Source organism: Nymphaea colorata, chromosome 1 (assembly GCF_008831285.2).
Source record: "Nymphaea colorata isolate Beijing-Zhang1983 chromosome 1, ASM883128v2, whole genome shotgun sequence".
Classification (NCBI taxonomy): domain Eukaryota; kingdom Viridiplantae; phylum Streptophyta; class Magnoliopsida; order Nymphaeales; family Nymphaeaceae; genus Nymphaea; species Nymphaea colorata.
Genome location: NC_045138.2, coordinates 29,125,330 through 29,142,068, shown reverse-complemented (window position 1 = coordinate 29,142,068; position 16,739 = coordinate 29,125,330). Strand labels below are relative to the sequence as shown.

At 38.5% G+C, this 16,739-nt stretch overlaps 1 protein-coding gene across 1 annotated transcript; it reads left to right on the top strand.

Moving 5' to 3' along the window:
• The first annotated feature begins 15,082 nt into the window (after window positions 1–15,082).
• Window positions 15,083–16,164, top strand: LOC116264484 (ethylene-responsive transcription factor TINY-like). Its single transcript, XM_031644754.2, has one exon. The coding sequence runs from the start codon at window positions 15,157–15,159 to the stop codon at window positions 15,952–15,954; it is 798 nt and encodes a 265-aa protein (XP_031500614.1). The 5' UTR covers window positions 15,083–15,156; the 3' UTR covers window positions 15,955–16,164.
• The last annotated feature ends 575 nt before the right edge of the window (window positions 16,165–16,739 follow it).

The window sequence follows — 16,739 nt, the reverse complement described above, 5'->3', positions numbered from 1 at the left end:
ATTTACTACTTTGAGTCATAAATTCCCTGATAAACTGGTCTTCCAATTTTAGTAAATAAATACATGTAAACAGTTGGAGTGCAGGCTACGTATGTAAAGTGACAGAGCAATCACTTCATTGATTAGGTTTAGCATATCATATCTGGTCAGCGAGGGATGCATAGACAACGAGTCTTTTCGGGTGAGCAAGAGTTATTAATTTCACCGCTCGAAAAAGGTTCGAAGGCCTCTTCATTCCTTCTGCCTTTGGAGTCTTCAGCTGCAACATTGTACCTTTCAATTTGGATGTCGCACTCTACCACCTTAAGACAGGAAAATAACGCCAACATAAATCAAACTAGACACCTGCCTTTATACATTTTAGACCCACATAGGTGGCAACTTTAGAGAATTCTAGTCTGTCAGCGGTTAGGTTGGATCTGTTTATGCTGGACCGATGATAGTCAAATTTGAGTGGCTGCATTTACTGACGGTTGACCCAAATCCAAATAACATTAGTTGGATTTAGTAAAGAAAATAGGATCCAGTGACCAAATTGATTCAGATTCAGTGTGCCATTTTCCATCGGAGTTAGAATTCACGTACTGCACAAATTGACCCTGAAATCCAATAGTAATCCGAAACTAATATATGTAAATGTCGGATCTTAATTAGTCGGACTAGGCTAATTCCTAACCTTAACAATTTACTTCCTGCACAGACTTGTCGACAGGAGCAGGCTCTCAAAGAACCCGCACCTAAATGTTATAACTGGCAAGTTAGGCGGCTTTCCGAAAATTATGAATAATTAGGTGCTTTATGTGTAAATGAAGGACAGGAGAGGAGAGCCGCCGGAACAATTAGACTGCAACCAAACTACAACATGATGATCTAGTAGAAAGAAGAAGACGAGGGTTTTGGGGTGCCACAGGTACTTTTCAATGGGAACAAAGAGGAAATTTCTGGAAAAAAGGGGCTAACCTGCTGTCTGGATTTTCTTATGTCGGTTTTACAGGATAAATGATCTTCTTTTTGGTCTGATGTAAACATCTACTATGATCCTTTTCTTGCTGGATTCCTTGTGGGTATTTCGATTTTTTCGTGCAATGCATAAACTTTGGACTACTTAACACTCTTTGTTGTCAACTACTTGGCGTTGTTGAGAGGCTTTCGTTTCATTTTCGAAGCAATGGAGAGCCAATAATTTGAGGGTGTATAAGGATGGGGATCTCAAATTGGATAAGAAGGAAAGTTCGGATCATACGAAAGACAGGTGTAATGTTTGGTGCCATGGTGTTTCTTGTTCTAAAGCTTTGTTTTGATGGAGGGAGAGGGATGAAAAGGAAAAGAAAGGGAGGGAAAAAGAATGAGAAAGAAATGGAATGGAAAGGAAAGAAAGAAAAAAGATGATTATAAAACTTCTTTGGATAAAAAGGAAATGAAATGATAGTATTTTTAATACTTTACAATAATATCCATAACATTCAAAAATTGATCATTCAAATAAAAATATATTTAATTTGACTTTGTGATTCAATAAAAGAGAAACCACACATTTGACATTTCATTCTATAATAACAAATATGATAAAAATTTATATCAATCAAACAAATTTTCAGGTACACTAATTGGATGACATAAAAATGACAAAAAATTGATTTTGGTAAAGGGGCCGTTGTGGAGTGACAGGCTCGGCGCCCGTCGAAGTCTTAACCAGCAGTGAGGAGGGAAAGAAAGAGTCAGGCAAGGTTGGTTGATGTTTCTTTTGCGGGCGAAGTTGAAAGGGTATACACAGTAAAAAGTGATAGACTTTTCCTTTCCTTCCCAATCCCTCCAATTTTAAAAGGATTAGATTTATTCCCTTTTTTTTTTTCTCCCTTCCCTTTTCCTTCCTTTCCCTCCAACCAAACAGCAGGCATGACCTTCAGCTCTATACGTTTTCCTACTTGAGCGAGCTTTCATCTTCTTTGTCAAATACCAACAATCTTCTGCCTAAAAAGATGGACACAAAATTTGACAACATCGTTTTTTTAGAAGTTTCCCCACCTGATAATTTTACAAAACTTGCTGAAGCCGTTGGCGACGTCGGTCTTTTGGAATCTAGCAGCAGATAATTTTCTTTGGGTGATTAGGGAGAAGTCTCCAATATTCTGAGTGTGAAGAGAGATTCTGACATCTTGGAAACTGCCCCCTGTGCGTGTGACTATGGGGAACATGCAGTCTAATCACAAGGTTTGGACCATAAGCACGCTATTGAACATATGAATATTTAAATAGAACCATAGTCCAAAAACAACTATAATTCAGTTGTTTGCCTTAATTCATATTTTCACCTCTTCATCTTTGGCATAATAGTATACATCAATGTCTTACATAAGATAGATCTAGACATTCTCTTTCGTAACATTAAAATTTTGGATGCTTTGCTTTTGCTTGTATTGGTGCTTGTGAGGAAATAACGGTAAATTTCAGTTCTGCAACCAATCAGCTACTTAGGGTTTTTTCTTTTCTCCATTATAGTGTTTGCCTGTAAAATGTAACCTTTTTACTGGTAGAGAGTATTTTCATACTGAAAATATCGGCCTCGTGGTCTAACCATCTGCAGGAGCTATGAGTTGATGGAAAAAATATTTAAGGTCTACGTCTACAAGGATGGAGGATCACCCATTTTTCATAAACCATATCTCGGGAATCTATGCTTCGGAAGGATGGTTTATGAAACTGATGGAAACGAGCAAATACTTGTCTGCAAATGATCCAAGCAGAGCTCACATGTTTTACTTGCCATATAGTGCACTGAAGCTACGAAGTGCAACAAATACGACTGGAGCAACGAGGCAGAAATTTCTAGCACTATATTTGAAAAACTACATCAGTATGCTTGGTGCAAAATATCGTTTCTGTAATAAAACACATGGAGCAGATCACTTTCTTGTTGCTTGCCATGACTGGGTAAGCATTTTGAATCCTAAATTTGATCTAATAGGCAATTCGTCAGCCTGAATGCATCATATCCTGATTGACTCCCCTCGGTTGGTAAAATTGATCAGTTCTGCCATCCAAGGTCATTCTTGCATTTGAAAAGTAGATTGCCTTGTGCTATTTGCATGATGGTCAATATAAATTTGGAAAATGGCCTTGTGCTAAATGCTATTTGTTCTTAGCTGTTTTACTGACAGATCTACTAGATTTAAGTTCTGTTTAGTGCAGGGGCGGAGATACGTGGGGTCTCTGCAGGACTTTAGTTCAGTAGGTTGGACCTGGGTGGACCTGGGTCCAATTATATAAGGTTGCCCCAAGAGACTCGGGTCACTGCCCTACAATCAATTGAAAATTTATTAACTATATACTTAGTGTCCCATACAAAAAAATTTCTGGCTCCACCCATGGTTTAGTGGGCTTCTTTCTCAATTGGGCTGCCACACATCCTATGATATTGAGGAGAAGCAGCTCTGTGAAAAATATAGTACTTTTTCCTTCTTGCCTCTAATTCTTCTTTCTTGTTTTTTCTCAAGTGATGGATGTGGTTTCCATTCACATATTATACACAATATTTCAAAATGAAATAGAAACAGATAAGGCACAAAAAAGGGCTCTATAATGACATCTCTCTGTGCTCCTTTACTACCTTCTCAGGAGCTACTTGTCACATTTTCACTTACTAGAGAAGAGTCTTTTATGCTTCTCAATGTTCATGTTCTCCACTCAATTTGTAATTTGTTTATCTCGATTTGTTAATTGGTCACCTACAAGATACGGTCGTAGCAAAAATGATTCGGTGCTGAGATGTATATTGGGTCTGGCTTTTTCCGTTGCTCAAAGTATCAGATTTTGGCTGTCTTTTACATGACATCCTGGACCTCAATCATATAAGTAGAGTAACAGCCAGTGAACGTCCCATACGTGGCGGATCAGATATCTAAGAAAATGAAAATTTAATATTGACAATGCTTTATTTAATGGACTACACATGGATCTGCCGAGAACCCAGTGACATGGTTGGTCAAACATCAAATGCAACATTGCAACTATGTATTCCAATACCAGAGCTGAAAAACTGAGTACTCTATAAAATCCAACTTTCTGTTTCTTAACAAACTCCCTCATTCACTTATTATTGGAATTTATGCTGAAGGAGAAACATGAATTATTGACAAGGATCTCCTTAATGGACCTTTTCCTGGTTTTTTCATGATCATGTGTTGTTTATCAAGTAAAGTATCAGCTACCATACCAGATGTGTAGTTCTTCTGGTTGGCCATTTTATTTATGATTATTACAAATTGTCCCCTTTCTTTTGTCTTATTTCATTGGGGGGAAATGTGGGTTCTAGCTTTTAGCATGGAAACTCTTAGCAAGACTATGGCGTGACATGCATGGTGTCATGTTACTGCTAACTAGTATTGGCGTAGATCATTCATTGCTTCAGAAAAGTTGTCCGAGATACAATTCAACATGAGTTAACTTGCGTGATTGTTGCACACTTGTAGTGCTCCAATGTTTTGCTTTATTTGTCATAACTTGTGGTTCTCTAATGTTTTGCTTTATGTCATACTTTTCCACTGAATCACTTTATCTCTGTAGCTACTCCAAGAAGCATACAACCCTAAGGGTTATCGAACATATTTATTGTATAAAGCTTCCTCTACAGCTTACTTCTTTCTACGCCACGCAATAGAACTTCTAATAAGAAACTAAGAAAAGGGATACCAATAGATAACTTGTGCCAAAGACCAAGAGAAATATGAAACAGACTAAGAGGCTGCTAGGGCTTTGTTTTCCAGCTTTGTCTGGCTGCTTCTGGTGATCAATACCCTCGACAAGGCCACTAGGGCTTTGGCTCATCATCTCCAGGAGCACCACACTCATCTCTTTGAATATGGTTGTTCGCATTGGAATTCACTTGATAAAGCATCTGGTAGAGTTCCTTTGCAGCATATCTTTGGAGAAGACAAGTCACTCCAGCAAGTAGCATTAATAACGTGAACATACCAAACATAGAATGCTTCTTATGCAACATCATGGTCTTAGTAACAGTGAGAAGCGAGGCTGGTCATTTCCACATTAAAGAATATTTTGGTCTCATCACAAAGATAAGTATGATTTAGCAGGCTGACATGGACATCTTTTTTGAGTAATAGGAATAAGGGACATGAATTAAGTAGAAAAACATTCACTTAGTGAATGCAATAATGCCTATTGATTATCATGGAATGTATTTTAAACTGTTAAAATTTATTGAAATGATGGATCTATACTTGCAAGCATGTTTGGCCCATGCCGTCCATGTCATGCCCCTAGATAGCATCTCACCGTGTCATAGATTTAGACTGATGAGCACAAGGGCCAATTGTCACGATCAATTGTGAAGAATTTTAACAGCTATGAGGTACTAAATGCTTCTTCCGTTGGCAGGATGATGGAGCATGGCCTGTTGTCACCTGAAAGAGCAAGGAAAGCATATGAGAAAAAGCAAAAGAGGCAGAAACAACAAAGAATGGGAACTCCGATAGAAACAAATACAACTCCAATCCGAACAAATACAGCTCCAATCCGAACAAATACAGCTCCAGCCAGAACAAAAAATAACTTGAATCAGAACACTCTTTGTACTAAATATGTATCCAGATATAGGTTGGCTAAGAATTTAAGTGGTTTTCTTGTTCGTTTCTGCGCCTAAATAGCCAACGGTGAAGGCCATTATGGCCATTGGAACCTCCTGAAGTTGAACGCCTAGAATCAACCAAGGTAGGGCACGATAAACACGTACTTCCTATCTTTGCAAGTTCATCATGTAAAAAAACCCGGTTGCTTTCCCTAGTCATGCAAAAAGAAGAAAAAAATAGCTCCTCGCTAAGGATGATCTTTCATTTTTTGATTTTTGTAAAGTACTAATATGCTAAAGCAACCTCCTCAGCCACTAAAATATTTCTCACGAAGTCAAAGAACTCGATCACGCATAAGAAAGCATTTAAACTAATCAATTGAGCAAATATCTACTTCCGTTCGGAATCGATCTTCTTCTTCTTCTTCTTCTTCTTCTTATATGGGTAGCTCAACTGGTCAGATTGGGTAGCGTGCAGTAACCAATTCTTCAGTTCCATTTTTGGAGGGTGCTATGCTGACGGTATTGAGAAATGCTAATCATGGGATTAGGAGTGCTGTTAGGATGGCCAAGTATATGGATTCCTCTCTCTCTCTCTCTCTCTCTTTGTGTGTATATATGTGTGGTCGTTTTGGTCTCTGAGAAAACTGGTTCAAGTCTGAGTTGCTGAAGGAGTAAAGGCACCGCTATGGTGACTGGTGAGTGCATGGTCTTACCATAATCCACCTCCCCGATGATCATCAAGTGCCAGTCAGTAGTTTTCACATGGGAACATTGGCAGGCCAAGCACTACTTTTTCTGCTATTCACTACATTTTCCGCGATTCAATAACCAAATATTTCTTTTGCTCGTTATCTAACACATAATGATGAAGGTCTTTGACATTCTATAAGGGTTAATCCTTAGCTTGTCACAATTAATATTTTATTTCGAATGATCAAATATTTTCTGAATGAATAAATTTAATGTGCAACAACAACTAAACGCATGCTGTAGTTACAGAAGCTTTTGGTGAATTGAGAAGGACGAGATGCACAGGGTACAATTAGATTGTTACCAAGTGCAACGCAACGAGACGAGGCTACTGGTGAGCCAATTTGCCCTACAAGTAGATGAATTTCTTCTAGCATCCCAGTTCACTTGCGAGACTTTACTTTTCCCTTTTTCTTTCTCTCCTCTTTGAAATGGCAGCTTCTCCCAATAGTAGCTAGCCACATCGATCATCGCCAATTCATGGTTGCCCGACAACTCACGTCATTTATGAGTCACAAATAGTTGTGAGAAACAATCTTGCCCAAGTGCTCGCCTTTCAGATGAGAGGTGGTTATGTGCACGGAGGTACACCGTACACAACCCCCAGTACATAATATGTGTTCTCCTAGCCCGCTTCTAAGGGAAATTGGCCTGTGCATCATGTAAAGAACTGGGTCATGCTCATAAGAAGGGCTAACATAAAACTATTATGTGCTTGTATCAGATTAATTCGTATAAACTGACTAGCTAATTATTAATTAATAGTTAACATATCTTTATATTACACATCATTAGTTCGAAAATCTTTTGACAAATAAAAAATGTTTTTAGCATATAAGCACTTTCAAATATGAGCATTGCATGTTTCCAAGGGGCATAGCGTAGGTGTTTAGGCAAGTGGCACTTAAAAGGTATGTTATCGGTTTGATTCATGTGGGTACTATTTCCTTGGACCATAAATAGTATGACTAATGGGTAAAACTAAGTTGACGGATGTACCGTAACCTACCCAGAAATTGACTCAACTGGGAAACCCCAAGAGCAGGACAAATTGGGTGGTGGTGGGAAGTTGGGGAGGGGCACCTTCGCTCCTGTTTTTCAAAATAGTGAGTTGTCAGGTCCTACTCACCTAGAATATGAGCTGTGTATGGACTAATATAGTACATCGAATGTGATGTATCTAATAACTCATAAATGGGCATTCAAAAAAAGTGAACGAACAATCGCCTTTTTCAATTAACCATTTCCTTTCCATCAGGCGACACTCTTTATAACCATGGTTATATTTATAACCGGCATTAGAAATGGAGTAGATGCCCATTTGGTACCTTACGAGCACAATTTAAGGACTTCTTTGTCTTGATTCATCATGATTAGCTCATATGAAGGTAGCCTCCGAAAACTGCCAACTGAACTCTTGTTCAGTCGACAAAAGTCTTAATCCAAAAAGTACTCTTCAGAAAAGGAAATAGGAAGCAATAATGCTCAAATTTCCTCAAGAATCAGAAGAATCTCGAACAAGATAATCTTCCTTTTCCCAAAACCTGCACATGAAACACCAATTTCACCAATGTTACATCATAATGTCGGCGCCACGCACAAAAATCGAATACCAGACCCTCAATAATTTAAATGTGGCAATATTTTTTCTCCACCGAGAAAATGACAACATACTGATTCATCCTATTTCGATGTATGGTTGATATAAAGTTCATATTCTCCATCTTTCACCTCCATACGATACTGGACTTTGGTTGACAGTAAATATAGTGCAGATTTTATCCATGTGTGCAAGACATTTTCTTAGGAGTAATACAAGAACCAATTCATGCATGTAAATGTACATCCAAAAGGTTTGCTGTTAATTGCAGTATGCAGGTTGCTCATGCCCCACCATGTTCAACTCCAGATCAACAATCAAAGCCAAACTATCAACCTTGTAATCATTAGATGTGGAAGAAGACATTTTCAATCTCAAAAAAGTGTTTGGGCTAATTACCAGCTATGTATGACAAAATATTATGCGAGAAGGCAAAGAAAATTCCAAGGTTCAAGTTTGCAAAGAGACAAGATATTGATGACATACCAATTACATTTTGAATTATGTTTGTAACCCACTAATTTCCTCGTTCTCATTATTTGAGCTTCCTTTTTTCCACAGCATGTCCACAAAAGTCTACGGCAAACACATGGACGGGGTACCAAAGGGATGCGTTTATATATAATTGAGAATATTTCATTGATCTTGAGCCAGGGTAATGAAACCATGGACCTCGTGATCTCTAAATCGTTTTCGATTTGATAAAGCGGATTGCGTTTGTATCACTAGCAGTATTTTAGAGTGGATCTAGATAAATATAGTTCTGACCAAAGTGCAATTTGAAGGCAGTCAGATTTTAAACATAAGTTGTTTATTTAGACTCTCCACACCGCCAGGCACAAGACATATCCGGATCTGCTTGCACTCTCAAACAATGACCGAGAGATTTATAGAGAGGTTGCTGTTTGGAGCTGGGTTTATATGACTAAGCTAGAGAACGTTACAATTACCGGCACATTGGCATCTTCCGATAAATGGTAAAGTTGGCTAAGCGTTTTTGAGCTACCAGAGAGTACATTTAGCTTCTCCTTCATGACAAGGTTTGTCCGCCATGAATTTCTGAACTCATGACATCCCATCATCAGTAATTCACTCTTGTCAGATGAGTATTGAAGCGCCGCAGTCAGAGCACTACAATCCAAGAGGGAATATCACGGATGGTAAAGGCACTTGATCTTTGGTCATTCCTGCAAATTGTTTACATCATATTAGTGAAATTAGTATCTACGTGTTATACTTGTGCCTTCACTTTGAAACAATCAAAGTTGAAAGCAAATGTAATCTATGGAGCCCATTCCTTTCTCTTTCAAAGCTGCATATCTTGAAAACTTCTCCTTGGGTTTCTACTGCCCAGAAAAGAGCCCATTCGTCCTGCCTCTAAGTTCCTGAGCTGAGTTGGGAACACCCACACTTTTTGCAGACCAAAGAAGTAGTACTCATGAGAATTGAAGCGGGGACGTGTCGTCCATATGATCCCTGCCCCAACCAGTTATGTTACAACCCTTGAGTTGGGCTCCTATATGTAATTGTGTTTTCGTTAAGGCAATTATTAAAAATTATGTCCACTTCATCTACATGCACTAAAATAATTGTAGTATTGATAAGTGAGTTAACGCTCTCGGACCGAGCATTGAATTCAATACTTGGGTGTTCAAATGACTAAAACGCCATGGTACTATGGAGGTGAACCACGTATAAGCAGTGGCAGAGCCAGAATTTTGGCTATACGGCACTGCTATATAAATTTTCACTTTTAAAAGGGAAAAATATATATAAATAAGTAAATAATTATAAGAAATCTATGTAAAAATAAATAAAAAAATTTGTTGCTGGTGTGAGCAACTGCCACACATACCTATATGTAGCTCTGCTACTGCCTATAAGATCAAACATGGAAGGTTTAAAAACAAAATCACCTTTCCATAATCTAAGATGCATGCATTGCTTAAAGCTGCTGGTATTGGGTTGCAGGCATAGTTTAGAGATAAGTTCAGGCCAGGATCAAATCCAGTGCATGCAGTAAAAGAAAAAAATTTGGCAAAAACCTAAAGTGAGATTCAATTTGAGGGTTATATATATATATATATCAACCGCCGATAAGTAAATAAGAAAATTTTATTGGACTGTATGAACAATTGCCTATACATGCCCACATGTGGCTCCGCGTTTGCGGACTAGCTTCCAAGTAGGAAGTTATGCACAAAATTAATTTCAAGGTTAACAATAGATGGTGAGACGTACCAGTCGATAGGGCTCGATGCATTTAGAGAAACGAAATAGAGATCATAAGGCCACTGTTTGAAACCTAGTCATGGTGAATTTAAGGCCAAGATCAGAAAATGGCCCCTTTGCTTGCAGTGGTTATGATGATCTTTTGACCCAAAAGTTGTGCGGACCAGAGATCTCAAATTATTAGCGCCCGCTGGACGTACAGTCGATTATGTACGTACTGCTTTGTTTATGAAGACAAAGGATTCATTCTGCACTGTTTTCTTCTTTTATTTAATAACTTTGTAAAGTATTTAAATAATAGTATGTCCCTTAGGTAACATCGGATCCTAAAATAGATGTTCAATTGGCTGCTGCAAACCGATATTGTTGTCAAATTGACCAATTGAAACCAAATACATGGCAAATCGATTCGATAAAATCAAAGTGCATACATACGCTGATTCGTTTTTACTTAAAAAAAATTATTTTGAAATTATTCTAATGATTTTGTCTTTTATCTTTTAAAATATATATTATCTTTTTGGCAATTATGCATTGAATTGACCTAATAGATGCATGTTCCAATTTCGATGACATAACCAATATATGCCATTTTGAAGACAAGCAGTCACACCAAATCGCTAGGAAGGAATTCATACCTATATATGAAGGAAAGAAGTTTGTACTTAGCTAAGGAACACCAATGCTTCTAAGCCTCAGATGTTTAAGGCTCGCTTGGTAAATGAAAGTGTTTGTAATTGTGTCATGAATACTAAACAGATTTATAAGATACTTTTTTAGTTAACGTGTTTCATGAATCTGCCTCACCTTTTGGGTCGTATTTATAAAACAATTACATACTGTTCTGTTTGCCAAACAAACTCTTAAGAAGCAGCAGATGGATTCAGTCATCATTATATTAATAATCACTCTATGTGTGTCTATTTGCCCGCACAGGTCTACACCATACACCTGCATCCACCACTGCCTAGAGTTGGTTGCACAATTGGAATAGGAGAATAGGACAGGGCAAGCATGCACCACCCAGGTGCATGGTCGATCGGCAAACTTAGCTGCCACAATCACAGAAATGCCGAAAATTTTCCCTTGTCATTAGCAAGAAAAATCTGCGGCTACCAATGAGCAGTTGAGCCATGGAAGTAATTATAAGCTGAAGATAAAAGACTTTTAGTTGATGGAAGAAAAGAAAAAAACCCACGAAAACAGTTAGGAAATTGTCCTCTCATGCATATATATATATATAAGTTACAATATAGTTACTAGAAAAAAACAAAGAATACTTTTGTTCTCCATCCCTATAAGTTCATACCTCTTCCGAATAAAGCCAATGTAGTCAGTGGCATGTCATGGACTGGTCGAGATATGGAATCCGGGCGACACGGTGGTTCATGGAGCTCGCTGGCGCCGGGCAGGCTTCATTTATTGGCCTCGTCTCATATCTGGAGAATCAGTCACGTACCTTTAGCATCACTAAATAAAGAAAAGGAACAAGTTTACTGGGACAACTCATCAAACTACAAGAGGAGGTCCCATGCCCCTCACTCAGAATCTCTTGGGCTACTGTTTCACCCCTTCATGGTAATTCCTTTTCTTCTTCTTCTTATAAACAGTTTTTCATGTTCTCTGAGTGTAACGTCACAAAAATTTAGTTATGTTTTGAGATTGTGAGGGATCTTTAATAGCTCATAAATGGGATTGTTAATGTAGTTGGTTATTCTGATTCTTAGTTTTTTCGAGATTAAAACTGAAACTGTTAGAGAGTGGGTTGGGACTCGAGAATGGGTTGGGTTAAGAGACTGACAAGGATGAGGAAATTTAGAATAGTATCTCCGTACCTAGATCGTTTAGACCCCCCCCCCAAACTCTCTCTCTCTCTCTAGCTCTTGGCCGTGATCTGCCCACATGCTTCATGGATGGAAAATTTAAGAAGTTTTAACAAGGGTTGGTAGCAGTGGATGCATGGATGCACCTAGTCATTTAGGAGATCCATCAATGCTTGATGATATTATTGAGAAACGAAGATCCCCACCTCTTGAAGCTGGTGCTCTCTCTCTCTCTCTCTCTCTCTCTCTCTGAAAAAAGTTCGTTCGTGGTGCACTTAAACTAACCTAATTAATTTTTAAAGACAATTAAAGGTGCACTTCTGCCCAATATATACATTTAAACTCTACCTCTTCACATCTTTTATTTTGTTCGTTCTCTCTCTCTCTCTCTATATATATATATATATATATATATATATATACGCAACCGGCTCGGTTCTTTAGGAACTTTTGGCTTATTGCTGAACACTCCCTTAGAAACTCTTGATGCATCTCCGAAGGTTTCTAGGATGCTAGAAAAGAAAATGTCAATAGTTTCAAATAAGGATTGAAGTCCAACCAAATAGCTGACCATAATGAAGTTAGCGGTCGGCCCCGGCCCGAAAATTAAGGGGGCCAGCCTGCCCGGCTGATGCCCAGCCCTGGAGGCAATAATTTTGTTTCTTTTTGAAATTTGTATCAAGTTAATTAATGCATTTAAATGGACACCGTTAAGAGAAAATGGTTTTGAATTTCTTGGTCATAAGGTTCCTCTTTTCTGTTTCTACGGCTGGGTAAGGAAGCGTCAGCTAATACACTGGCCCAGTGTTGCTGGCATAAGAAGGAGTGGTGGTCATGCTACTCGAACTAATAATCAGCTGCCTACCAGCCACTGTCACAAACCAGTGGACGAACCCCCTCCGGGGAGCCACTTTGTCCTCTTCTGAACCTTATATGTATATTATCTAGCTACATATGCTGTTTACAAGGCAGACCGTGCTTAAATCTCACGACAGTGACATGGAAGCAAGTTTTTTAGTTGCGTGCTTAAGAGGTCAATGAGCTACAATGCGTTTGTCATTAGCTCAAAACTTTGGTATTAGGTACGGCCAGAATCTCCTTAATTATAACTATTTGGTCAGATTTTATGTAGCCGGTTTTTTTTTTTTATAATCAGTGAGGTCACATATAGATTTAATTGGAGAAAGCAGAAGTAGCAAAAAATCAATGAGCAAATTGGATCTCTAGACGTATATATTTTACAAACCTATCGAATTGAGATCTTTAGACTCGTGCGTGAAAGTCCTTCAAAAAATGGGCAAAAATCAGATGAACCAGCTGGATGACCATAAATATCACCCACACAAACATATATATATATGTGTGTGTGTGACACAAATTAATACATATGTGTCTGTGTGTGATGAGCTGAAATTCTCTGGCCATTTTTGTGTTTTATCTAATCACGGTTGCCTAATACAATGCATCAAGTAAATATGACTGAACACACCATCTAATCTGATGCAGTATATACTGTGAGAGCCTAGACGATCTCTTCATCCAACTTCAAAAAGAGAAATCCACAAATTATATATATACCAACCATCTGTCATCCATCCCCTCACAGCATGAGGAGCTGGATAGACGGATGGCTAGAGATATCTAGCAAATTTATATTTAATTCTTAGTTTACATCACCCGAAATATGGCTACTATGCATGCCTTCTACTGTTTTAGGATATTGTTTCATAAATTTAACTCTAAACGTGAATGCTAAATATGTGAAAATATAACAATGTAAAAAAATCTTGAGTTACTGATGTCTAAGTAGAATTTTATGAGCTGAGAAATCAAAGAACATTAATTTTAAAATATTACAAACGTGGAGTCTTGTAGATTTTAATATTTGCATCAAGGTTTGATTTATAAAAAAAACGACACTTATAGTGCTATATATATATATATATATATATATATATATATATATATATATATGCCAGCAATTTACCTTACCATCTCTTTCTACAAAACAAACTATATGATATTGTGATCCATATATGCCAGAAAATAATGAACAAAAGTATCGTTTTTTTAGTGCATAATCAGATCCTAAAATGCTCTAAAAAATTGAACATTTTGAAATTTTTTTTACGTATAAACTAATCTATGTATTCCGAAACATGTAATTTTTCATTAAGTTTTAGACATGTATAATCCAACTGCATATATGGTTAGATCCATTGAGAAGTATTTAGATAAGATGTATGATGTGCACCTCACACACACACACACACATATATATATATATATATATATATATAAATCAAATGGTAACTTTATCTTTTTAAATTCATCCAACCATCTAATCAGGATCGTTTGATGCAACATAATGGATGATTAAGAGAAAAAATTGATGGCAATTTTCGTGATCTAGTATTGGTTTATATTTTTTTCCTTAAGTTTTTCTCTCAACCATCTATATGGATCAGATGACCGGTCCTAATTAAATGGTTAAATAATAAGTGTGGACAACAACAATCACCCTTCGGTCACTAATATATATATATATATATATAACAAATGGTGATCAGAATGTATATACCTAACAAATAATCATGAATAAATCAAAGTTTATGACATGAGAATTCGTACAGTTGATTTTGAAGTTGTTATAAAATCTGACGGACAGATGACATTTCAGCAGCCATCTCTCTTTTTATGTCTAATTAGATTTTATGACTTAATAAGATTAAGCTTACGCCTTTAAGAACCTTAGTAAAATACTTGATTAGCACGAGTGTGATTTTCTAAACTGGTAGGTCAAAATGTGGTACGTTTTTATAAGGAGATGGCACTATCTTAAGTACTTAAAAAAATAAATGAATATCCCTCTTTTTTAAAAGTCCAATAATTATGCTCTTTCTCTCTCTTGAGATACCAAACTTTGTTTAAAAAAAAAAAAAAAAAAAAAAAGCTCTCTCTCATAAAGGCCTTACACCCTCTTGATGAATAACGACGAAAAAATTAAAGTGCCTCCTTCAAATTGTTTATTTAATTCGCACCTTCTCTCTATCTCTCTCTCCACATGCGTAAATGAAGGTGGACACCAACTTTTTCCACGCTATAAGACCACCACACAAGTCTCTACTTTGCCTCATACAGAGACAGAGAAAAGGTGTGTCGCCATGAGAGGTCCTAGCATCTCAGAAGCTTCTTCAGAAGCCAGCAGCACAGCATCACTCTCATCATCATCATCATCCCCACGCTCCCCCTCCACCGCCTCTTCCTCCTCCCACCACCACCAGCAGCCAATTCACAAGACTCCGAGCCACCACCACCCAAAGCCTATGCCTAATTCAGAGGATCAAGACAACACCAAGAAGAAGAAGGCAAAGGACACCAAGCACCCCGTGTACAGGGGAGTGAGGATGAGGAACTGGGGAAAGTGGGTCTCTGAGATCCGCGAACCAAGGAAGAAGTCGAGAATCTGGCTGGGGACCTTCGCCACGCCGGAAATGGCGGCCAGGGCCCACGACGTCGCCGCCCTGAGCATCAAAGGCGCCACGGCGGTACTGAATTTCCCCGAGTTGTCGTCCTCCCTCCCTAGGCCCGCCACATTATCTCCTCGGGACATCCAGGCGGCCGCGGCTGCCGCGGCTGCCATGGAACCGACTTCAAGTGCGTCGGCTGCAGGTCCCGCCACTTTAGACACGGACGACTTTGATGTCATCGGCGGGGATGAGGATATCACTGAGCTGCCATCACTGAATGGGAGTTATTCCCCTGCACCACATTTTTCCTACCAATCGGCGTTCGAGGACAATTTCCTGTATGACATGCCGCCAAATTTCTCGGCGGCCGCGGAATCGATCGCGGCGTGGTACCCCAACTCCGGCGACTTCGGGTTCCTTGACCAGATGGCGACGGCGGAAAACGGGTTCGACGGCAACGGCTATCTAGAAACTCCATTGTGGGGTTACTAGCAGTACCACTGAGTCAGGCTTTCTCATTCGTAATTCTCTCAATGTTTCTTTTTCTTTCTTTCTTTCTCGTTCTTCATTTCGCTTCTTCTCCTGCGTCTATGGGCGCGCTTTCCCTTGTTCTGAAGACCGATCTGTTCTCTCTGAGAGCATAAACTGTACAGCTTTGGACCGAGAGAAATGAAAAAAAAAAAAAGAGTTGATGGTGTAAAATATTTCTTCTTGCTCGTACTCAATTCCATTGCTTCTACCTCAAAACAAGAAAAAAAAAAGTTGGTATCTGCAAGCTGCCAGCATTTTCTTCAACGGTTGGCTCCCCATCATTATGCGTGACTTAATTGCTACTTTTCTCATTGATTTCATTCTTCCTTTTTACTATTAATTAGTAATTACCATCCTTAGACTCTGGCTCTCAATTTTCAGAAACCAGCAGAGAGCATATCTTCGTCCAAGCCAGGACAATAAGCCAATTGCCATTCCTGTATTTTGTCTCGCTTTCTCTCTCTCTCTCTCTCTCTCTCTCTTTGATCTGCTGTTGTTTTCTAGCGCAAGTGGGATAGAAACTTGCATGAACTCATTGATTTCTCATCTACTGCCTTTGTCGCATTCTCATTTTCCCGAGGAAAATGTTACCAGTGGCAAACCTCGCGGAACCTGGGAAATGGTTTTCTCGGAAAGAATCCACAACGTGTTCGCGCCTACACCGTCATAGGGAAGGAAAAGAGACCCGTTTTTCAACTGTGCTGATATTATTGCGCAGCACCACCATATGATCTTACAAAATATCA

Coding starts and splice junctions, on each gene's coding strand:
- LOC116264484 (XM_031644754.2), top strand. CDS start 15,157: ATGAGAGGTCCTAGCATCTCAGAAGCTTCTTCAGAAGCCAGCAGCACA.